The sequence below is a fragment of the Monodelphis domestica genome, chromosome 4 (genome assembly GCF_027887165.1).
Source record: "Monodelphis domestica isolate mMonDom1 chromosome 4, mMonDom1.pri, whole genome shotgun sequence".
In the NCBI taxonomy this organism is placed as follows: domain Eukaryota; kingdom Metazoa; phylum Chordata; class Mammalia; order Didelphimorphia; family Didelphidae; genus Monodelphis; species Monodelphis domestica.
This window is the reverse complement of record NC_077230.1, coordinates 289,213,315-289,238,371: the sequence shown is the minus strand read 5'-3', so window position 1 is coordinate 289,238,371 and position 25,057 is coordinate 289,213,315. Positions and strand designations below refer to the sequence as shown.

The 25,057-nt window shown below is 38.0% G+C and overlaps 1 protein-coding gene across 2 annotated transcripts in view; it reads right to left on the bottom strand.

Annotated features, from left to right (window-relative positions):
* The window catches only part of PARP4 (poly(ADP-ribose) polymerase family member 4), a 115,504-nt gene that overhangs the window by 26,330 nt on the left and 64,117 nt on the right, over positions 1 to 25,057 (bottom strand). For both annotated transcript variants that reach the window (XM_056794659.1, XM_056794660.1), the window contains exons 26-30: positions 23,571 to 23,741; positions 21,600 to 21,680; positions 14,386 to 14,466; positions 11,955 to 12,050; positions 8,140 to 8,265 (exon numbers count right to left, since the gene is read on the bottom strand). In XM_056794659.1, the coding sequence (XP_056650637.1) occupies positions 8,140 to 8,265; positions 11,955 to 12,050; positions 14,386 to 14,466; positions 21,600 to 21,680; positions 23,571 to 23,741 (555 nt within the window). The remainder of the gene's footprint in view (positions 1 to 8,139; positions 8,266 to 11,954; positions 12,051 to 14,385; positions 14,467 to 21,599; positions 21,681 to 23,570; positions 23,742 to 25,057) is intronic.

Genomic DNA, 25,057 nt, shown 5'->3' with positions numbered 1-25,057 from the left:
GTGGGAGATGAGGGGATAGAATTTGGATAATGACCTCCAGGGGTTCAGAATTACTGACATGTGTAGGTCTAAAAGAAAAAAGAATGTTTAGCATTGAGTGGAAGGCAACATTCCTCTTTACAGAGGAGCCTAGAGGTCAGGCAGGAGACAAGCACAGAATGAAATAAAATGCAGTTGGTTATATAGTCAAATGGGAGATCTTATTTCATCACACCTCTTCTCTCTGAAGGCTGGGATTCCATTGAATTTACTGTCTGTGTCATGTATGTCAGAAATTAATCATGTCTCTTTTACTGTAATTTAAATATGTATATATATACACATATATATATACACATAAAATTTCCCCTTTTGGACTTCCGGTCAAGATGGCGGCTTAGAGAAAGCTAAAGTTCAGATCTCCGGAAAACCCTTACCGACCGATCTCAAACTATAAGCTCCTAAGGTGCCGAAATTCAAAATGATCAACAGCATAGACCCTGGGAATCCTCCTCCTGGACCTGGACCTGGATCAAAAGGTACGGCCCCCCTCAAAAGCCAGAACCCGAGATCACTCAGACCTAAGGGGTAGGAGCACAGAGTCCAAGGCTCCGGGAAGCTGCGGCCCCGCCCCGCTCAGAGAGCAGGGTCGTCTGAAACAACAGCAACCCTCAGGGCCTTCTATCCGAGTCCCACACTGCCCTTGGAGCTCCCGGAAGCCATGGCCCATCCCCCCGCAGAGAGCAGGGTCCTCTGAAACAACAGCAACCCTCAGGGCCAACAAAACAGCCTCACGGCCAGCTATTCTGAAGGCAACTTCCAGAAAGCAACCCGACCCCTGCAGGGAAGCAGATAGAGCCGCGGGAGAATGTGGCCCCCCTGGTCCGACCCTTCCATTCCAGTTCCAGTGAAAGTCATTGCCGGAAGGCATACTCAATTTAACCCAGGGAAAGCTCATAGAACCGACAATCTGCCCAGGACTAAAGCCTCTGAACATCAGACAGAGATAAGAAAAGCTAATCCTCCACATTCAGAGATGGCAAACTCCACAGAAGCACAGAAGCCGCAAAATACCAAGAAAAATAAGAAGAAAGGGGCGACTTTGGACACATTCTATGGAGCCAAAATACAAAATACAGAGGAGATAGAAGATGATATACAAGAAAATGCTCCAAAACCTTCCAAAGGAAATGGAAACTCTCCACAAACCCATGAAGAATTTGAATCAGAAATGACCAAAAAGATGGAAGCCTTCTGGGAGGAAAAGTGGGAAATAATGCAAAAGAAATTCACGCATCTACAAAACCAGTGTGATGAAACTGAAAAGGAAAACCAGGCTTTAAAGGCCAGAATCAGGCAGCTGGAAGACAACGATCGTGTAAAAGAGCAAGAATTAATAAAGCAAAGCCAAAATACCAAGAAATTAGAAGAGAACATAAAATATCTCACTGACAAGGTGACAGATCTGGAAAATAGAGGGAGAAGAGATAATTTAAGAATAATTGGACTTCCAGAAAAGCCAGAAATAAACACCAAACTCGACATGGTGATACAAGATATAATCAAAGAAAATTGCCCAGAGATTCTAGAACAAGGGGGCAATACAGCCACTGACAGAGCTCACAGAACACCTTCTACACTAAACCCCCAAAAGACAACTCCCAGGAATGTAATTGCCAAATTCCAAAGCTATCAAACAAAAGAAAAAATCCTACAGGAAGCCAGAAAAAGACAATTTAGATATAAAGGAATGCCAATCAGGGTCACACAAGACCTTGCAAGTTGTACTCTGAATGATCGTAAGGCATGGAACATGATCTTCAGAAAGGCAAGAGAGCTGGGTCTTCAACCAAGAATCAGAAACCCAGCAAAACTGACTATATACTTCCAAGGGAAAGTATGGGCATTCAACAAAATAGAAGAGACTTCCAACTTTTTGCAAAGAAAAGACCAGAGCTCTGTGGAAAGTTTGATACCGAAAAACAAAGAGCAAGGAATACCTGAAAAGGTAAATATTAAGGAAAGGGGAAAAATGTTATCTTCTTCTTTTACTCAAACTCTCTTCTATAAGGACAACATTTATATCAATCTATGTATACTAACATGTGGGGAAAATGTAATGTATATATAGGGGGTAAAGAAAGACCAAATAGAATAATCTTTCTCACACAAAGATTCACATGGGAAGGGGAGGGGAAGAAAACTCCTATAAGAAGGAGAGGAAGAGAGGGTTTTTTACTTAAACCTCAATCTCAGGGAAATCAACTCTGAGAGGTAAAAACATCCAGATCCATTGGGATCTTGAATTCTATCTTACCCAACAAGGGTAGGGAGAAGGGGAAACCAAGGGGGGGAGGGGGAGAGGGAAAACAAAAAGGGAGGGAAAGAGAAGGGGGAGGGGGAGGGAACAAAAAGGGAGGGACTAAAAAGGGAAACATCAAGGGAGGGGACAAGGGGGACTGATTCAAAGTAAATCACTGGACTAAAAGGTAGAGCCGAAGAAGAAAAGGTTAGAATTAGGGAAGGCTATCAAAATGCCAGGGAGTCCACAACTGACAATCATAACTTTGAACGTGAATGGGATGAACTCACCCATAAAATGTAGACGAATAGGAGAATGGATTAGAATCCAAAACCCTACCATATGTTGTCTTCAAGAAACACACATGAGGCAGGTTGACACCCACAAGGTCAGAATTAAAGGATGGAGTAAGACCTTCTGGGCCTCAACTGACAGAAAGAAGGCAGGAGTGGTAATCATGATATCTGATAAAGCCAAAGCAAAAATAGACTTGATCAAAAGGGATAGGGAAGGTAATTATATTTTGTTAAAAGGGACTTTAGACAATGAGGAAATATCATTAATCAACATGTATGCACCAAATAATATAGCACCCAAATTTCTAATGGAGAAACTAGGAGAATTGAAGGAAGAAATAGACAGTAAAACCATATTAGTGGGAGACTTAAACCAACCATTATCAAATTTAGATAAATCAAATCAAAAAATAAATAAGAAAGAGGTAAAAGAAGTGAATGAAATCTTAGAAAAATTAGAATTAATAGACATATGGAGAAAAATAAATAGGGAAAAAAAGGAATACACCTTCTTCTCAGCACCACATGGCACATTCACAAAAATTGACCATACATTAGGTCACAGAAACATAGCACACAAATGCAGAAAAGCAGAAATAATGAATGCAGCCTTCTCAGATCACAAGGCAATAAAAATAATGATTAGTAATGGTACATGGAAAACCAAATCTAAAACCAATTGGAAATTAAACAATATGATACTCCAAAACCGTTTAGTTAAAGAAGAAATCATAGAAACAATTAATAATTTCATCGAGGAAAATGACAATGGCGAGACATCCTTTCAAACCTTTTGGGATGCAGCCAAAGCAGTAATCAGAGGTAAATTCATATCCCTGAATGCTTATATTAACAAACTAGGGAGAGCAGAGATCAATCAATTGGAAATGCAAATGAAAAAACTCAAAAGCGATCAAATTAAAAACCCCCAGCAGAAAACCAAACTAGAAATCCTAAAAATTAAGGGAGAAATTAATAAAATCGAAAGTGATAGAACTATTGATTTAATAAATAAGACAAGAAGCTGGTACTTTGAAAAAACAAACAAAATAGACAAAGTATTGGTCAATCTAATTAAAAAAAGGAAGGAAGAAAAGCAAATTAACAGCATTAAAGATGAAAAGGGGGACAGCACCTCCGATGAAGAGGAAATTAAGGCAATCATTAGAAATTACTTTGCCCAATTATATGGCAATAAATACACCAATTTAGGAGATATGGATGAATATATACAAAAATACAAACTGCCTAGACTAACAGAAGAGGAAATAGAATTCTTAAATAATCCCATATCAGAAAATGAAATCCAACAAGCCATCAAAGAACTTCCTAAGAAAAAATCCCCAGGGCCTGATGGATTCACCAGTGAATTCTATCAAACATTCAGAGAACAGTTAATCCCAATACTATACAAACTATTTGACATAATAAGCAAAGAGGGAGTTCTACCAAACTCCTTTTACGACACAAACATGGTACTGATTCCAAAACCAGGCAGGTCAAAAACAGAGAAAGAAAACTATAGACCAATCTCCCTAATGAATATAGATGCAAAAATCTTAAATAGGGTACTAGCAAAAAGACTCCAGCAAGTGATCAGAAGGATCATTCACCATGATCAAGTAGGATTTATACCAGAGATGCAGGGCTGGTTCAACATTAGGAAAACCATCCACATAATTGACCACATCAACAAGCAAACCAGCAAGAACCACATGATTATCTCAATAGACGCAGAAAAAGCATTTGATAAAATAATACACCCATTCCTATTAAAAACACTAGAAAGCATAGGAATAGAAGGGTCATTCCTAAAAATAATAAACAGTATATATCTAAAACCATCAGCTAATATCATCTGCAATGGGGATAAACTAGATGCATTCCCAATAAGATCAGGAGTGAAACAAGGATGCCCATTATCACCTCTACTATTTGACATTGTACTAGAAACACTAGCAGTAGCAATTAGAGAAGAAAAAGAAATTGAAGGCATCAAAATAGGCAAGGAGGAGACCAAGTTATCACTCTTTGCAGATGACATGATGGTCTACTTAAAGAATCCTAGAGATTCAACCAAAAAGCTAATTGAAATAATCAACAACTTTAGCAAAGTTGCAGGATACAAAATAAACCCACATAAGTCATCAGCTTTTCTATATAACCCCAACACAGCTCAGCAGCAAGAACTAGAAAGAGAAATCCCATTCAAAATCACCTTAGACAAAATAAAATACCTAGGAATCTACCTCCCGAGACAAACACAGGAACTATATGAACACAACTACAAAACACTCTCCACACAAATAAAACTAGACTTGAGCAATTGGAAAAACATTAACTGCTCATGGATAGGACGAGCCAATATAATAAAAATGACCATCCTACCCAAACTTATTTATCTATTTAGTGCCATACCCATTGAACTCCCAAAATACTTCTTCACTGATTTAGAAAAAACCATAACAAAGTTCATTTGGAAGAACAAAAGATCAAGGATATCCAGGGAAATAATGAAAAAAAACACATATGATGGGGGCCTTGCAGTCCCTGACATTAAACTATATTACAAAGCAGCAGTCATCAAAACAATTTGGTACTGGCTAAGAAACAGAAAGGAAGATCAGTGGAATAGACTGGGGGAAAGAGACCTCAGCAAGACAGTATACGATAAACCCAAAGATCCCAGCTTTTGGGACAAAAATACACTATTCGATAAAAACTGCTGGGAAAATTGGAAGACAGTGTGGGAGAGAGTAGGAATAGATCAACACCTCACACCCTACACCAAGATAAATTCAAAATGGGTGAGTGACTTAAACATAAAGAAGGAAACCATAAGTAAATTGGGTAAACACAGAATAGTATACATATCAGACCTTTGGGAGGGGAAAGGCTTTAAAACCAAGCAAGACATAGAAAGAATCACAAAATGTAAAATAAATAATTTTGACTACATCAAACTAAAAAGCTTTTGTACAAACAAAACCAATGTAACTAAAATCAGAAGGGAAACAACAAATTGGGAAAAAATCTTCATAGAAACCTCTGACAAAGGTTTAATTACTCATATTTATAAAGAGCTAAATCAATTGTACAAAAAATCAAGCCATTCTCCAATTGATAAATGGGCAAGGGTCATGGATAGGCAGTTCTCAGATAAAGAAATCAAAACTATTAATAAGCACATGAAGAAGTGTTCTAAATCTCTTATAATCAGAGAGATGCAAATTAAAACAACTCTGAGGTATCACCTCACACCTAGCAGATTGGCTAACATAACAGCAAAGGAAAGTAATGAATGCTGGAGGGGATGTGGCAAAGTAGGGACATTAATTCATTGCTGGTGGAGTTGTGAACTGATCCAACCATTCTGGAGGGCAATTTGGAACTATGCCCAAAGGGCGACAAAAGAATATCTACCCTTTGATCCAGCCATAGCACTGCTGGGTCTGTACCCCAAAGAGATAATGGACAAAAAGACTTGTACAAAAATATTCATAGCTGCACTCTTTGTGGTGGCCAAAAACTGGAAAACGAGGGGATGCCCATCAATTGGGGAATGGCTGAGCAAATTGTGGTATATGTTGGTGATGGAATACTATTGTGCTAAAAGGAATAATAAAGTGGAGGAGTTCCATGGAGACTGGAACAACCTCCAGGAAGTGATGCAGAGTGAGAGGAGCAGAACCAGGAGAACATTGTACACAGAGACTAATACACTGTGGTATAATTGAACGTAATGGACTTCTCCATTAGTGGCGGTGTAATGTCCCTGAACAATTTGCAGGGATCTAGGAGAAAAAAAAACACTATTCATAAGCAAAGGATAAACTATGGGAGTGGAAACACCGAGGAAAAGCAACTGCCTGAATACAGAGGTTGAGGGGACATGACAGAGGAGAGACTCTAAATGAACACTCTAATGCAAATATTATCAACATGGCAATGGGTTCAAATCAAGAAAACATGTAATGCCCAGTGGATTTGTGCGTCGGCTATGGGGGGTGGGGGGGTAGGGGGGGAGGAAAAGAAAATGATCTATGTCTTTAATGAATAATGCTTGGAAATGATCAAATAAAATATAACTTAAAAAAATTTCCCCTTTTGAATTGGGTATTGGATGAGTTCTTTGATAATTGAAATCATTTCTTATTTTTTTAATCATTTAAAGCACATTACACTTCTTTACACAGTTCAATGTACCTAGGAGGTGTTCAGTTGATAGTTGTTGAACTGAATGGAGGATATGTTATATGCAAAAACTAAAGCTACGCTGATTTCATTGTGGCAAAGAACTGGAAAATTTAGGGGATGCCCATCATTTGGGAAATGGCTGAACAAGGTATGGCATGTGTTTGTGATGGAATGCTATTGTGTTATAAGATATGATGAAGGGGATGGTTTTAGAAAAACCTGGAAAGACTTTTTATGAACTGAAGCAAAGGGAAGTGAGCAGAAACAGGACAATAATTTATACAACAGCATTAGTATTATAAGGACAAACAATTCTGAAAGGCTTAGGAACTCTGATCAATACCATGGAACCAACCAGAGTTCCAAAGGATGCATAATGAAATAAGCTATCTACCTCTAAATAGAGAGATGAAATTCGAGTGCATATTGAAACATTTTTAAAAATAGGTTAATACAGGAATTTATTTTATTTGACTATATATTTGTAATTTTACTTTTGCTTTCCCTATTTAATAGGTAAATGGAAAGTTGGATGGAAAAAATTTGGAACCGAAAATAAAATAAAACAATTAAAAAAATAAAGATGAGAAGAGAACATAATTAGAGAAAGAATAAGAGGTCACCAAACCTGACTTATGAGGATCCATCTTGAAAAATAATTAGTTAATATAAATAAAATATGATAAACTTTTTTTTGCATTAGGACTTACCTTCTCTTTGTACCCCAAATTGATAATAAGGAAAAAGATTTGTACAAGAATATTCATAGCTGAGCTCTTTGTTATGGCAAAAAATTGGAAAATGAGGAGATGCCTCTCAATTGGAGAATGGCTGAACAAATTGTGGTATATGTTGGTGATGGAATACTATTGTGCTCAAAGGAATAATAAAGTGGAGGAATTTCATGTGAACTGGAATGACCTCCAGGAATTGATGCAGAGTGAAAGGAGCAGAACCAGGAGAACACTATACATAGAGACTGATACACTGTGGTAAAATAGAATGTAATGGACTTCACGATTAGTAGCAACGCAATGATCCAGAACAATTTGGAGGGATTTATGAGAAAGAACACTATCCATATTCAAAGGAAAACCTGTGGTAGTAGAAACACAGAAGAAAAACAACTGCTTGATCACATGGGTTATTGGGGATAGGATTGGTGATGTAGACTCTAAATGATCACCCTAGTACAAACATCAATATTATGGAAATAGGTTTTGATCAAGGACACATGTAAAATCCAATGGAACTAAGCATTGGCTACAGGAGGTGGGGGGAGCATTAGGGAAAGAATATGATTCTTGTAACCATGGAAAAATATTCTAAATTGACTAATTAAATAAAATTTAAAAAAAAATTTACCTTCTTTTTCATTGCATACTCAGACTGTTCTACTTCCCAATCCATATATGGCAGAAAGTCTACATCTTCTGTAGCAATAAGTTCAAAAATATTTGGAGTACAGGAATCCAGTGATTTATTGCCATCCTAAGTAAAAAGGAATGAATTTAGAACTGATTTTTATAATAAAGCTTTTATGATTCCATAATCAATGCACAAAAACAGTAAGCCCCAAATAAGAAACCATGCAAGAATATATGGTCAATAAATGTCACCTTCTAAAACTGAAGCTAGCCAAAATAAATTCATGAGATTAGCTACAAAAGTGGATAAAGTATGGCCATGCCTAAATAGCCTCCAAAAAATCAGGAAAGTAACTAAAATGTAACTTATTGTAGTGAATTCAATTTATCATAAAAGAAGCTCTTGCTGGCCATACATACACATTAAAGGCTAGGGATTTGGAGAGGCAAGGGAAGACATTGCTCCCTGGTCTTTTCCTGTACTGATCATATTTAAGAAAGAGCAAAACAGATTTGAGGTTGAGGATTTTGTTTGTGTGGATGAGTGGAGTAGTACAGAGACTCCTTGGAAATTTGCTAGAAAAGTAGCATCTAAAGAGAAACTGACTAAAAGCAGTTTAGTATTTGGCAATTAATAGGGAATAACATGAACTTTCTTACTCTAAGTCAGAATGAAGACAGTGATCAAAGAAACTGCTCTGCTTATTGTGAAGAAGAGGGAGCACTTTGGTGGAGATCTTAAGTCAGAGACTAGAAGCAAAGAGGAATTCTGTAGCCTCAGGGCCAATAGACTGCCTGGCAGTGATCATGAGGGTCAGCAGGCCACCATTATAAAGTGACCTTGTCAGACCAAAAGTGAGCCACTCCAGCTGGGGAGATGTGTGGAACAGGGTTAACAAAAAGACCACATTGGTAGCTGTACAGGACCCAGAGGTCTGAGTTATCTCCACCTTTGGACCATGACCACACATCTTTACCATGTATGTACTGTCCATATGTGTTCCACATTTCTTGCTAGTTTTGGAATTTGAGAGAAAATGTGTCCTAGTTTTTAAGAAGTATTTTATTAGAGGGTAGCAAGGTGATGAAGTGGTGTAGTAGTAGAAAAAGCCTGTAGTCAGGAAGATTGGAGTTCAAATCCTTTCTCAGACACTTACTACCTGTGTGACCCTGGGCAAGTAACTTAGCCACTGTTTGCCTCAATTCCTCATCTATAAAATGATAGTAACACCTGCCTCCAAAGGTTTGTTGTTTTGTTTTGTTTTTTGGTGAGGATAAAATTTAGATATTAATTGTAAAGTGCTTAGCATAGTACCTGACAAATAGTAAGCACTATATGAATGTTAAGCTATTATTTTTATTGTTATCATCATATTGTTGTTTTTGTTATTTTTCTTATGCTATTTCTTTATATGCTTTTGCTTTGAATTAATTGTATCCCCTGGTTAACAACTAAATATAAATATAACAATGGATGCTTGTGATATATGGTCTTGAGGGAATGAACTTGAGGTACTCTTGTCTGAGTGATCTACTGTATTCATTGTTAAGTGCACCTGTAAACCTCAAATTTCCTTAGACTTATAATTGTTGAAAATTTCACCATTGGGATATTTCATACTTGGAAAATTTCTTACTGATAGTCTATTGGAATGGGAACCCCATTGGCATGGGAGGTTCTTTCTCTTCCCTTCTTAAGATTACTTTAGGACAGAAACCCTTTGCTGAACAATGGAAAGGACTTTGACCTATGCTTAAGCATAGAACAGGAATTTCTTTGAGTCTTGATTGATTTTAGAATTGATACAATGGAGATACTTGGAATAAATCTCCACCCTATTCAGTCCTAATAGGATTGAGTAAGGGCTGCAGCCTAGATCAAAATTTAATTATTCCAATCTCTACCATACTCAAGTTAACAGGATTTAGAAAGGGCTGTAACAAAGGAGTAAAGATTTAATCATTTGAAAAATATGACCTTCAACAGACATGTGCAAAAGCCAGAAACCTCTGGGCGGTCCTGGGTTAAGCGAGAGCCTCCATTGACAGGGAAATTGATGAAGAGTGATTGGTAGATGTGAGGACTGAGGGGAGGCAACTTGGATGGTTTCCTTAAAGATAGGAGGGTCTGGAGACTCGAGGAGGTGGGAGTTTTTTGGTCGGTGTGGTTCCTGGGCTCTGAGGAAGCTTGCTCTGAAGGAAGCTGAAGGTGGGGGCCTCTGAGACTGTTTCTCCATTTTGGACACGTAATAGGGACTGATCTTTTTTCTTTGCCCCAGCTATCTAAGGGCTTGGGCCTTTTGGCCCAGCCTAAACAGAAGGGGTATTTAAGCCCTATTCCCTTCTCTCTATATATATATCTCTAATTCCTTTCTTACTCCTATTGTAATTAAACTCCAAAAAAGGCTGACGGCTGACTTGAGTTTTTCAATTAGGAATTACATAGCTGATTCCTTGGCGACCTTAAATTAATATATATCAGTCTTTTAAAGTGATTCCCTTGTAACACTCCCCATGCCCCATGGGCTATAGGTGCTAGGGAAGAGGATAAATTAACCTTTCCTTATTCTCAAGGAGTTTACATTTGGTCATTTATGAAGAAAACTAAAATCTATTTGATTGTATTGTAATGTTATAGCTGTAAGTTGATGGTCCCCATGAAGTCTAGAAAAAATAGAGCCCCAAATCAGAATTTATCATTGTTTACCTAAGGACGAGATATATTGTTTATCTAGGAAAGCTAGAGAAGAAATGGAAAACCACTCCAGTATCTCTGCCAAGAAAACTGCCAGGGGGGTCATGAAGAGTCACAACTGAAAAATAACTGAATAATCTATAAAAGAAGCTTTTCTTATAATAGGCTACCCTTATCAACTCTTCAGTTAAAAACATCACTACAGCAAATTCAGAAGGACCTAACAATATTTTGCCATTAGAAGTAGCTTAATAAGTATTTGTTGAATTCCAATCAAGGTATCCTATTTTTATAGGAAAGTCTGAGAGTCAAGGATCAGTACAGGATGGTTTACCTTTCAATGACCCAGCTAACACAAAATTACTCCCCCTTAAGAACCAATATATATATAACCTAGCAGGATCCAAAATAGAACCTTGCCACCAGGGTAGTGTTCTTCAGGTACTGCCTGTTATCCCACCAAACCATGACAGTCTAAGTATAGGCTTAAATTCAGCACACTCGAGAACCTAATAAAGTTGATATAGCCAGATATGCAGACAATAATTCACAACAGATGAGACTCCTCCCAGGTCATCTTTATAATTTTCCATCATTACAGAAATGGGCTGGTATGCTACTAGACTTGTTGATAGGCACCTATCATGAACCACTGGAGCCCTGGAGATAGTCTACCACTTTTGCAATGGTTAAGGAATTAACCTCAATTCTCAGGTCCACTAGTTTTCTTAATTAGGGAGAAAAATATTTGCATGAACTGTCTCAAAGAATTGTGTTAAAGAAAGCATTTTGGAAGCTGTAAAGCACTATGAGAATATTAGATAGTATTACTACTAATGAAATAATAGTTATATAATTATTAATAATATACCTATGATTTATAATATCCTGGAAGGCACTTACCCTTTTTTAAGCAAAACATCACTTAGTTTTTCTACTATGCCACATAGTTAAAGTTTCACATGATAAATTTAATAACAAACAACAAACAAACAAAACAACAAAAAAACAACAAAATTAATAACAAATATAATTAACTATGATTTAACAGTTCTAAGTGTTCTTATTTTATTAGTTAAGAAAAATAAATTTATTTGCCCATTAACAACAATACTTACCCTTTTCTCAACTGCCACAAAACTTGTAAATTGTGTTATAATAGAGTTCTCCTTGCTGAGATTAATAATCAGAGACTTCAAAATTTGCTTCTTCATCTAGGTTGAAACATTTCAAATGAAGAGAAATATTATACCAAACAGATGTATTTTATATTCGAGGTATACAGAAACTATTCATATAGTTACAAAATGCTCCTTTTTAATTCAGGCATTTTTTTCTCTTTTTTTACTCCTTAAATAGAAATTCTAGAAAATCCTTTTCCCTTCAGGTAAAGAAGTATGACCACTATGTTCAAAAAGAACACTGGACTTGGAATAAGAAGATGTGTGTGTGTGTGGGGGGGGGGGGCAGCTGTGTAGCTCAGTGGAAGCTAGTCAGGCCTAGAGACGGGAGGTCCTAGGTTCAAATCTGGCCTCAGACACTTCCCAGCTGTGTGACCCTGGGCAAGTCACTTGACCCCCATTGCCTAGCCCTTACCACTCTTCTGCCTTGGAACCAATACACAATATTGACTCCAAAATGGAAGGTAAGGGTTTAAAAAAAAAAAGAAGATGTGGGTTCAAGCTTTGGTTTTTCCACATTCTTTTAATATATCTTAATCTCTTAGCTTCAGTTTCTTCATTTTTAAAAATGATACAATTGAGGTAGCAAAGCATTCCAGTGGATTGAGAGCCAGACCTAGAGACAGGAGATCCTGGGTTCAAATCTGGCCTCAGACACTTCCTAGCTGTGTGACCCTGGGTAAGTCACTTAACCCCCATTGCTTAGCCCTTAGCTCTCTTCTGCCTTAGAACCAATACCCAGTATTGATTCTAAGATGGAAGGTAAGGGTTTAAAAAAAATTAAAAGGATACAATGCTACCTGATTTTTATTTATTTAACAGAGTTGCTGTGATAATTAAATAAGAATATATGTGAAAATATTTTCTGAATTGTAAATACTCTTCAAGTAGAAAGTTTTATTATTATATATGGGAAAACATTTTTAGGATCAATATTACAAATAAAACATAATTCTTAAAGTTTTCTTCTACATTTTTTCACTTTTATAAGATAGGTGACTCCATGTCACCCACCTCTTAGGAGACTATTAACTGGTCTGATAAATTATACATTGAAAAGAAAAGAAAAATTTTGATAAAAATCAGATAGGAAAGTTGACTAATTTAAAAATAAGACTAGAAAATCTTGAAAATAACTTATTAGTTTATCCATCCAAAAGCTTGGCAAATTTAATGTTAGGTTAACTTAGGATCACTCTCCTTAAAAAGCAACTTTTGCCTATCCATAGCATACATCTGTGATGGGGAACCTATGGCATGGATGGCAAAGATGGCACATAGAGCTCTCTCTGTGGGCACATGGTCACCCCCTCCCCCCATCAGAGTTCATTACTAGAAAGGCAGAGGGACTTGGGTGAAGCTGCTCCCCTCCCCCATCTCCACTGAGCCTGATGACATTGTTTCACCTCCCCTGCCCCTCTGCCCAGCAGTCCAAAGGGAGTGCAAAGGGAGTAAGGTAGGCAGTTCACAGGCAGCAGAGTTGGAGGGGAGCAGAGTGCTTGGGTCACTCCCCCATAGCTCTCTATGTGCACCTGAGGATATTCTTCACTTTACATGCCCCTTTGACCAGCAGCCCAATGGGAGAACTTTCTCCCTCCCCTGTGTGGGGTAAGGGGGAGCGGGGCATACCCAGCAGGTGGCGGGGAGGGGCAAGGCATACCATTTCTAAAAGGTTTACCATTACTGGTATAGGGTTCAAGATAGCATTTATTTTATATAGACATCTGTAAGGCCAGGAGATCTGTAAATCTGTAGGTTCATGAATTCCAGTGGGAAATGTCTTTACAATAATAAAAACCTTGCATAGCCTCATAGATCCAGAACTTGAAAGGACTTTAAAGGTGATCTTGTCTAACCTTCTCATCATACAAATGAGAAAAATGAGGCACAGAGAGCTTAGATGACTTGTTCAAGATCATGGAAATAAGAAATTGAATTTGAACTCAGGCTTTATGATCTCCATACAAGAGCTCTTCCAAGTTTACCTGGAAGCCTGGAACCACTGGAGCCTAATATTACATTTGCTTTTGTTGTTACCTTAGTCTTATAGCTACAGATTCTCCATTGGATTTCCTTTTAAATGAAAATATAATAGAAGAAAATAAAGTGTTACTTTTCTCTGAAGACATAAAAATAGATGAATATTCTTCATCATGTTGTCCTTTTATTCTGGGATAAGATTATATCTAAAGTTCTTTCTAAGTCTAAATTCTATGATTCTATAATTCTTCCTATCACTCTTACTAATGAATACATTTATTTCTTCATCCAGATTACCTAAGTTTACATGTTGTTAGCTTTTTAAGTTTAAAAAAGAATACCTAAGAGTTAAACTCTTAGGAACATATTTTCCACAGAAAGAACAAACCTCATGTTTTGTTTCATCCTCATGGAGTACTCCATCTTCATAATCTCTGATGATAGCTCTAGCTGTTAGCTTATGAAGCATCTACATTTCAGGGGAAAAAGAACACAACCATAATTTTTCTTTTATTACTACTTTACCTTCTCAACTTTTAAAAGTCATTAATAAATTTCCTTAGTTCCTCAACTTAATTATCTTTTTAAAAAATAAGCAAGTAGCAGGTTTGGCCAGGTGACTCCCACTCAATACTAGGAAAATGTCTATACAAATGTTCTCTGAGAAAAGGTAAAATTTTGCAACATAATTTTTTCCTTCTCTTTATAGTTTATTTATAAGGATTGGCCTTAAGAAATGACTTAGATGACCAAATGATGTTTTCTTTTTTGTTTTGTTTTCAAACAAATATTCCACTTTTACTGTTTATTTTTTATTCCACTTTTACTGTTTATTTTTTTAATTAAATTTTATTTTAGTCACCAAATCTGCCTCATCTCTTCCAGTCCTCACCTCTTCAAATTAAAAAAGAAAAAAAAACCTACAAATCTCTCTGATACAAACATGTAATAATCAAGTAAAACAAATTCCTGTATTGTCCATGTCAAAAAAAAAGTCTGACTAGACTTTGAATGCATCATCTTTCAGGAGGTAGGTAAAATGTTTCATCATCTATCCTCTGGAATCATGGTTTATTATTTCACTGACTGGAATTTCTAAGTCTTTCAAAATTGTTTGTTTTTACAATAATGTCATTGCAAAAAACATTCTCTTAGTTCTGTTCACCTCACTCTGGCTCAGTTCATATAAATGTTCCTAGGTTTCTCAGAAACTATGCCTTTCAACATTTCTTACTGCACAAAAGTATTCCCTCACAATTATAAACTATATCATCTTCAGTCATTCCCACATTGGTGGGTACACCTTCGGTCTCTGGTTCTTTACCACCACAAAAAGAGCTGCTATAAATACTTTTGCACATCTTTAGAGTTGTTTTGCTTTGGACTACTCCCTCCTACCATTCCTCAGCTATACTTCTCCTGCCTCCACTTTCCCTGTTTTCTTTTTGAGTGAAATGTATTCCTATATATAACTCTGTGTGTGTGTGTGTGTGTGTGTGTGTATTTTTTCCTTCCTTCAATCACTGCAGATGAGTGTAAGGTTCAAGTATCAATCCCTTTCCCCACCCCTTCCTCATTGTTTATATTGACTTCTATTTCTGCATTCCAATTATTCAAGATAATTTCCTCCTTTCTTCCTCCTGTCTATGTATTCCTCTTCACCTAGTTTTCCACTCATGTATACTGAGTGTCACTATAACCATAATTAATAGATTTTTATGGTGGGATTTTTTTTTGCACAATTTTTCCAACCTACTTTCAGACTGTGGTCTTTATGTTGACTTAGGCTCTGTGCCCTTCTGGAGAGAATGTCTTGGCTGCTCTTGTTGCTGCTTTCTTGAGGTACTGAGTTATTCTAGCATCCCTGGGATAGATCGTGCCAGGGAATTACAAATTTTCAGTGCTCTCAAAGTGGTATGATCCAGGGCACAATCTAATTTCTGCCCTCTTAGTATGAGCTCCACAAGTTCCTGACTTGGATTTTGGTCTGAGTAGAAGCAGCTATGGTTTTGCCCCAATTAGAGTTCTAATAGACTACTGCCAGATTCTACCACAACTAACTAGCTAGAAAATGATGCCAATTCAGAGTGAAAGAACTGCATACGTTTCTTCAGTCCTGGATTCTTACCCTGGTTATTCAATTGCAAGCTTAATTCTAGCCTGAAGTTTAGACTTGGAGTGCTGCGCATTTTCTGGATTCAAAACCACACAACTATAGCTTGCTTCTGAACTTTGCTCCTTGTTTGGTACACAGAACAGAGCATGTAACCTCTTCATCCTAGAATGCTACCCTTAGGCATGAGTTTCTTTCTCAATTAGTCCTGGATCTGTGACCCAGAACTAGGCAGTGAACAACAGAATTGTCAGTTATCATCTCTTCCTGTGTCCTTCATAAGGCTGGTCCCCTCTTTGATGGATTTGGAACCTCTTATTGCTCTGATGCATAGACTTTCTGGGTAGGAATGTTCCACATGGCCATTCTTGGCTAGACCACCATCCCTGGTGTCAGCATACCTCTTCATCCAACATTTTTTGCTGCCCTGAGCTATAAAAATGACTCATTATTATTTTTTTAAATTTCCCAATCAGAATTCAATCTGGTATATTTCTTAGATTTTTTTGAAGGTGTTGTAGAGTTTAATGGCCGAGGGGGTTGGGTGAGTTCATCTCTACTGCTTCCTGATATTCTACCTCCTCTAGAATCCGCTAATAAAGTTTCAATTCTTGCCCCATACCATGGCAGTTTTTTTTAAAAAAGCATACCTATTAAATAAAGTTTTACTTACCAAAAACAAATCATTCCTATATTATATAGATTATTTGTAAATATGAGGAAAGTTGCCTAATATCATTTATAGGGCAAATATGGTGTAAATTTTAAACCAGGTAAAGATAGCACTAAAAAAGAAAATTAAAGATCAACTTTCCTAATGAATATACAAATAATACTCAACAAAAAATTAGTATATGTTAAATATTAAAAATTAAAAAAATATTTATCATGATCAATTAGGCTTTATATTATGAAAGTAACCTAATCTCTCTAAGCTTCAGTTAAATAATGACAATAGCACTAGTTATAATTCAGAGAGTTTTTATGAGGAAAGCACTTTATAAACCTTAAAATAGGTTATAATAGTGAATCTTTCTTATAGTACACTGAATAAAATTCAATTTTGACTTACTCAGAAAGCTTATAAGCTAATAAAAGAGATAAGTAGATATGAATTTCACCTTAATATATAAATAAAATTCCTGGGTTATTCAATATACTAATATTAAGCTAAATGTTTATATGTATAGAAAAGTGGGGTGTATGGGGTGCTCAGGGAGGGGTAGTATCTCTGGTATGGAGGGCTTGTCGTGCCCTCCTAGGGCAGCTCTCCAGCCTCTGACCCCCACCTGACACCCAGCTCTCACTTGTGGCTCCCAGTAGCTGCTAGTATGTGGCAGCGGCCACACCCTGGGCAATGGCTTCGACAGGACGGCCAAACCTTGTGAGGGTAGCCATCGGGTTGTTGACCCATGGTGAACCAGGGCTTTGCTCACCCAGCATGTGAAGACTGCTTTGGCTGAACAGATGGAAGAAACCAATAAGAAAGTTCAACGGCTGAGAGGGCAATGCAGCAAAGCACTGTGGAGTGCTTAGGGCGGGTTGGAGCACAAAGGACAATACAGCCATCCAATGCAGCTGAGGAAGTCTCCAGACGTAACAATTTTTCATGCCACTGGACCCAGGCTTCCAACACCGAGAGAGTGGGACTGTCTCTGTGCATCGGTTTTTCCACTTAAATCTCTTTCATGCACAAGTATCTTTGTGCACACTCATCTGTCCTAACCCCGTCCACCCTCTTCAAGACCTGCGGTGATGGGGGAGTGACGACGCAACAGGTGGAGGTGACCACTGGCAGTTGTAGTCACAATCCTGCACGTAGGCAGCCCAAGGACCAGTGGTTGCTTGGCCCTGTGGGCAGCAGGGACATTTGGCAGCATCCTGGGCGACTGAGCAGCCCTCTCTAGGACAGCACTGCTCACCCTAATCAAGGGAGGGGACTAGAAAAGGTGTCCCAAACATTGCCTGCCCTACAAACACCCGGTCAGCACACTGTGGCTGGCAGGTCATCCCCTTTAAGCGGTCAAAATCAAAGAAAAAATACAAAGAAACTCCTACTAGGAGCATAGAACATCAGGACATTACTTGATAGAGAGAATACCCCAAGACTTGAGAGAAGAACAGCTCTAATCGGTAAAGAACTGGCACGATATAACATTGGCATCGCAGCCTTAAGCGAAACACACTTAACAGAAGAGGGATCACTCAGCGAACCCACCATTGGATACACCTTCTTCTGGAAAGGTAGAGCCTCAAATGAAGACAGAATCCACGGTGTTGGCCTGGCCATCAAGACCAGTTTGCTCAAACAGCTGCCAGACTTGCCTGTGGGCATCAGCGAGAGGCTCATGAAGATCTGTTTGTCTCTCAGCAAAGACCGGTATGCCACAATCATCAGCTCATATGCCCCAACACTGACCAGCACAGAGGAGACCATCGAGCAGTTCTACTCTGACCTGAGTGCCATCCTGCACTCAGTGCCCACAAATGACAAGCTGATACTACTGGGAGACTTCAACACCCGCGTTGGCCAGGACCATGAAAGATGGAAAGGAGTGCTCGGCAAACACGGCGTGGGCAAAATGAACAACAACGGCCTACTGCTACTCAGCAGGTCTTCGAACTCAGCAGAGTTCGAACTCACCATCATGAACACTATGTTCAGAATAGCAAACAAATATAAAACAACATGGATGCACCCACAATCAAAACAGTGGCATCTCATTGACTACATCATTGTACGCCAGTGAGACATCCAGGATGTACAGATCACCAGAGTAATGAGAGGAGCTGAATGCTGGACAGACCACCAATTGGTTAGAGCGACTCTTCAAATGCGCATTGCGCCTCGACATCCAAAACACGCCCAGTTTGCGCATTTTACAATGTGAGTCATCTTAGAGATCCATCTTATTTGCAAACATTCCAGTCCTGCCTGGACAACAAGCTGTCTGCCAAGGGACCACTCACTGGAAGCTCAACTGAGAAATGGAACTAGTTCAGAGACACAGTGAAGGAAACATCAAAGGCAGTCCTAGGCCCAAAACAACGCAACCACCAGGACTGGTTCGATGAGAACAACACTGCTATTGAAGACCTATTGACCAAGAAGAACAAAGCCTTTATGGAGTGGCAAAATAACCCAAACTCTGCTCCTAAAAAGGACAGATTCAAGTCTCTCCAAGCCACGGTGCAGCATGAGATCAGGAAGATGCAAGACCAATGGTGGGAAAAAAAGGCAGAAGAAATCCAGCAGTTTGTTGATATGAAAAACTACAAACAATTTTTCAGTGCCCTCAAGACTGTCTATGGGCCATTAAAACCCACCACCACTCCCTTGTTATCCTTTGATGGTGACACTCTCATAAAAGATAAAAAAGGCATCAGCAACAGGTGGAAAGAACACTTCAGTCAGCTTCTCAACCGACCCTCTTCAGTCAACCAAAGTGCCCTTGACCAGATCCCCCAAAACCACTCCATTGAACAACTTGATGTCCCTCCTTCAATAGAGGAAGTCCAAAAAGCCATTAAACAAATGAGTGCAGGCAAGGCACCCGGTAAAGACGGGATCCCAACCGAGGTGTACAAGGTCTTAAATGGAAAGGCGCTCCAGGCATTCCACATAGTGCTGACCAGCATATGGGAAGAGGAAGACATTCCCCCAGAACTCAGAGATGCCTCCATCGTAGCCCTATACAAGAACAAAGGCTCACGAGCAGCCTGTGACAACTACAGAGGCATCTCACTACTCTCCCCTGCTGGAAAGATCCTCGCCTGTATTATACTCAACAGACTCCTATCATCTGTTTCAGAGCAGAACCTGCCTGAATCACAATGTGGCTTCCGAGCAGATCGCAGCACCATCGACATGGTCTTCATGGTGAGGCAAATGCAGGAAAAATGCCTTGAGCAGAACCTGAGTCTTTACATTGTCTTCATAGACCTGACGAAGGCCTTCGACACAGCGAACAGGGACGCATTGTGGGTGATCCTCAGCAAGCTCGATTGCCCAGCAAAATTCGTCAAACTGATCCAGCTCTTTCATGTCGACATGACAGGGGAAGTCCTATCTGGTGGAGAGACTTTTGATCGTTTCAACATCTCCAATGGCGTGAAATAAGGCTGTGTCCTTGCTCCGGTACTATTCAACCTATCCTTCACCCAAGTATTACGACATGCTGTGATGGATCTAGACCTGGGCGTCTAAATCAAATACCGACTGGATGGCTCACTATTTGACCTTCACCACCTGACTGCAAAAACAAAGACAACAGAGAGACTCATACTGGAAGCTCTCTTTGCAGATGACTGTGCTCTCATGGCCCACCAAGAAAATCATCCCCAAACCATTGTGGACAGGTTCTCCATCACAACAAAACTGTTTGGCCTGACTATCAGCCTCAGCAAAACAGAGTTGCTGTTCCAACCTGCACCAGGGAGGCCAACTAACCAGCTGTGCATTACAATCGATGGCACGCAGCTTTCTAACATCAACACTTTCAAGTACCTGGGCAGCACCATCACCAACGACGGGTCCCTAGACCACGAGATTAATGCCAGGATCCAAAAGGCCAGCCAGGCACTCGGGCGGCTGCGCTGCAAAGTCCTCCAACACAGTGGTGTAAGCACTGCAATGAAGCTCAAAGTGTACAACGCAGTGGTCCTCAGCTCGCTCCTGTACGGTTGCGAGACATGGACACTGTACCGGAAGCACATGAAACAGCTGGAGCAATTCCACCAACGCTCCCTCCGGTCAATCATGAGGATCCGATGGCAGGACCGAATCACCAACCAGGAAGTCCTCGACAGAGCCAACTCCACCAGCATCGAAGTCCTGGTCCTCCAAACCCAGCTACGATGGTCTGGACACGTCATCCGCATGGACCCACAGCGAATACCAAGACAGGTATTCTACGGTGAACTGTCAGCTGGACTCGGGAAACAAGGCCGACCAAAGAAAAGATACAAGGATCAGCTAAAGTCTAACTTGAAGTGGGCTGGCATTACACCAAAGCAACTAGAACTCGCTGCCTCTGTCAGAAGCAGCTGGTGAACCTACATTAACCATGCCGCCACCACCTTTGAAGATAAGCGACGTCGACGTCTTGCTGCTGCGCGTGAACGCCGACACCAGGCCACAACTGCACCTCCCATAACAACTGGCGTCCCAGGCCCCATGTGCCACAAACTCTGCGCCTCAGCCTTTGGACTCCAAAGCCACATGAGGGTACACCGTAGATGAAACTGCACAAAGACAACAGTCATTCTCGATCACCGAGAGACTACTACTACTATAGAAAAGTAAGCTCATATGTCCAGACAATTACTTCCCTAAGTTAGACTTGAAAAAACTGAAATAAAAATATTTTTAAAGTACACAGAATATCACAAAACTAAGTATATGATGTATATTAAACAAAAGTATGCAAATTTGATTACTTTGATTACTATCAAAGGTACCTATCTATCTATGAAATCTTGAATCTTACAGTTCCAGTTGTCTTCTGTAGTTCAGTAGTTGATACCATTGTTTGAAATTCTCTGTCTTGAAATAAAGCACTTAGGATAGCCTGAAAGACATTAAAAAAAAAATGTGATTACTTTTTTCTACTCTATATTCCTAACCTCTAAGATACTGATACCTTTAGCAGTGATGATTCCAATAATTAACAATAAATAATCCCCAAGGAAAGACAGAAGCAAAAAACATTTACTATTGTTTGGAAAAACGTTATCAGTCGAAGGGATAGAGCTTCAAAATAAGCCATAGATTAGTTGGCTAACTAGTCAAATACAACATTTTTATAAAGCACATTTTACACAAGTAAAGTCAGATTTAAATAATTGGAGAAATAGTAATTGGTTCATAGATATGCCATGGCAGAGCCAATATAATTTAAATGATTCAATACTATTCCAATTAAATTAAGAAAAAATTATTTTATTGAGCTAGAAAAAATAATAAAATTTATCTGAAAGAATAAAAGATCAAGAATATCAAAGGAATTAATGAAAAAAAGTAAAGGAAGGAAGTCTAGCAGTGTCAGATTTTTAAACTGTATTATATAGCAGTAATTATCAAAACTAGCTGATGTTGGCTAAGAAACAGAAAAATAAATCAGTGGTACTGAACAGACATATAACAAGTAAGAGTAAAAAGTTATAGTAACTGTATTTGATAGTATAAATCCAAGTTTTTTGGATAAGAACTCAGTATTTGGTAAAAATTATTGGGATAATTGGAATATAGTTTGGCAAAAACTAGGCATAGACCAGTATCTTACACTATTCATTAAAATAAGATAAAAATGGATACATGACTTAGACATAAAGAAAGATATCATAAAGTACATTAGAGAAACATGGAACATTTATTATCTATTAGATTTATGGTGAGGAGATGAATTTATGAATAAAGAGAAGATAGAAAGCATTGTAAGATGTAAAGAGGTAATTTTGAATTCATTAAATTACAAAGTATTTGTACAAATAAAACTAATGTAGATAATACTAGGAAGAAAACAAAATTGGGAAAAAAATTTATAGACTGTTTCTCAGATAGAGGTCTCGTATCTAAAATATTTTAGAGAATTCTGTCAAATTTAAAGGAATATGGACTATTCACCAATTGATAAATGGCCAAAAGATATGAACATACAATTTTTGGATAAAGAAATAAAACCCATATATAAAAGCATATGAAAAAATGCTCTAAATAATGACTGATTAGAAAAATGGAAATCAAAACAATTCTGCAATATCATCTCACACCTATTAGATTTGCTAAAATGATAAAAGGGCAAAATGGCAAATATTGGAGAGGATGTAGAAAAATAGGGACGTTGTTGGTGAAACTGTGAACTGATCCAAACATTTTGGAGAGCAATTTGGAATTATGCCCAGAGAATAATAAAACTGTGTATGCCTTGTGACCCAGAAATACCACTATTTACTCTCTTTCCCAAGGAGCTCAGGGAAAAAGGAAAAGAACCTGTATGCTCCAAAATATTTATAGCAGCATTTTCTGTGGTAGCAGAGAACTGGAAACTGAAGGGACGCCCATCAATTGAGGAATGGCTGAACAAATTGTGGTATATGAATAAGATGGAATACTATTTTGCCATAATAATGAGGTAAATTTTTTTTAAACTTGGGAAAACCCACATGAAATAAGGAAGAGAGAAACAAGTAAAAGCAAGGGAACATTATATACAGCTACAGAAGTAATATTTGAAGAATAACTTGTGAATGTCTACTTCTGGAAAAAGATCTGATAAACAAAAACACAAAAGACATAATTTATATATATATATTTCTATATTTCTGTTAAATGGTAGCTTTTATGATGCAAGGAGGGAAGGAAGGAGATGAGATAGTTACCAGCAAATAAATAAAAGAAAAAGAAAAGAAAAAAATTAAATATTCAAAAAAGGCTTGGATTTCTTTGGACCACTCTTTACCTGAGTACAATGAGGAATAAATCCATACACAAGAAGTCTGTCATTGTTGAATAAGGCCTGGATTTGTATGGGAGCCTGCATAGGCTCTGGTGAATTTGGAGTTAATTGTTGCCATTTAACAGACACAGAGCTACATCCTGGAGAAAATATTCTTGTCATCTGGTCTTCAATCTATTTACCAAAAGAAAAAAATAGATTAGGCCTTGATTTAAATCCACCACAAAAAAGAACTTTTATACTAATTTAATATATTTGTGTTCTCATACTTTTATAGTTTTTCTTTCTTAATCTATATAGAAGAAAAATATTGGGATTAAATTGCCAAAAATCCCTTTTAAATTATTATAGTAGCATTGTAACCCAATTTACATGTGTAAAAATTACTGCAATGCCTTCATTAGTGTCTTTAGTGTCCAATTTTTAGAGTAGCTTTCAGTTACAAAATTAATTGTATTATTACAGGTATTATACAACACTTAGCTTGGTGATTGTTACACGACACTTTATAAAGCACAGAAAATCAAATGATCTGTGGAAGAACCACTGAACAAATATTTGTTATGTTATCTACTATGTTCAAGGTAAATGACAAAAACCAATATAGGGAAAGAGAACTGGACTGATAGTTCAGAAATAAGGGTTCTAATTTTGGGTCTGTGTCCCTAGAGATCACTTAGTATTTGGGAAAGCACCCAACATTTAGAAGCAGGAGGGATGTGAAAGGTCATTTCTAATTCAACGTCTTCATTCTACTGATTGGGAATTTGAGGTTCAAAAAAAGTCCAATTAGTAATGTGCCCAAAGTTCACATAAGTGACCAAGGCAGGATTTGAACCCAGGTCCTATGACACCAAAATACCAGCATTCTTTCCACTGTATCATTGGTTGGATCAAATGATCACTGGAGTTCTTTCTGGACCTAAACTTTTTTGATGAAATGGCAGATGATTCTGGGAATTCACCAAGGAATTATGCTGCCCACTTTCAGATTTCTATTCATTCCTTCTCCTCTAATGAAAGACAGGTTGGTTAACCTTTATTTTTCCAGACAGTAATATGGTCTATTCTCTATTTTATTACATTTTTCCCTTAGGCTCATCCTTTTCTAAACACAAAAAAAGAACAACTTGTTTTTCAAAACATAAAAATGAATTTTAAATTGCAATTTATTTTTATACTTAATGTGATTAAAAGAACCCAAACATCCATAATTAGAAAAATGATCCTAGTCATAGTCATAAATTATATTTACATCGTGTTTTGAGGATGATAAAATGCTTATCTCATAAGACCCTTTAAGTGTTATGATCCCCATTTTCTAGATGAGGAAATTTTAGTTCAATGGGTATCAATGGTAATCACAGGGTATTAGGCAAAGAATTCAATCTCAAGACTTCTGATCACAGGATCAAAGATTTTGAGTTAGAAAGGCTTACAGAGGCCATCTAATCCTTTTTTCTTCTAGCCCTTATTAATATGGAAATTGA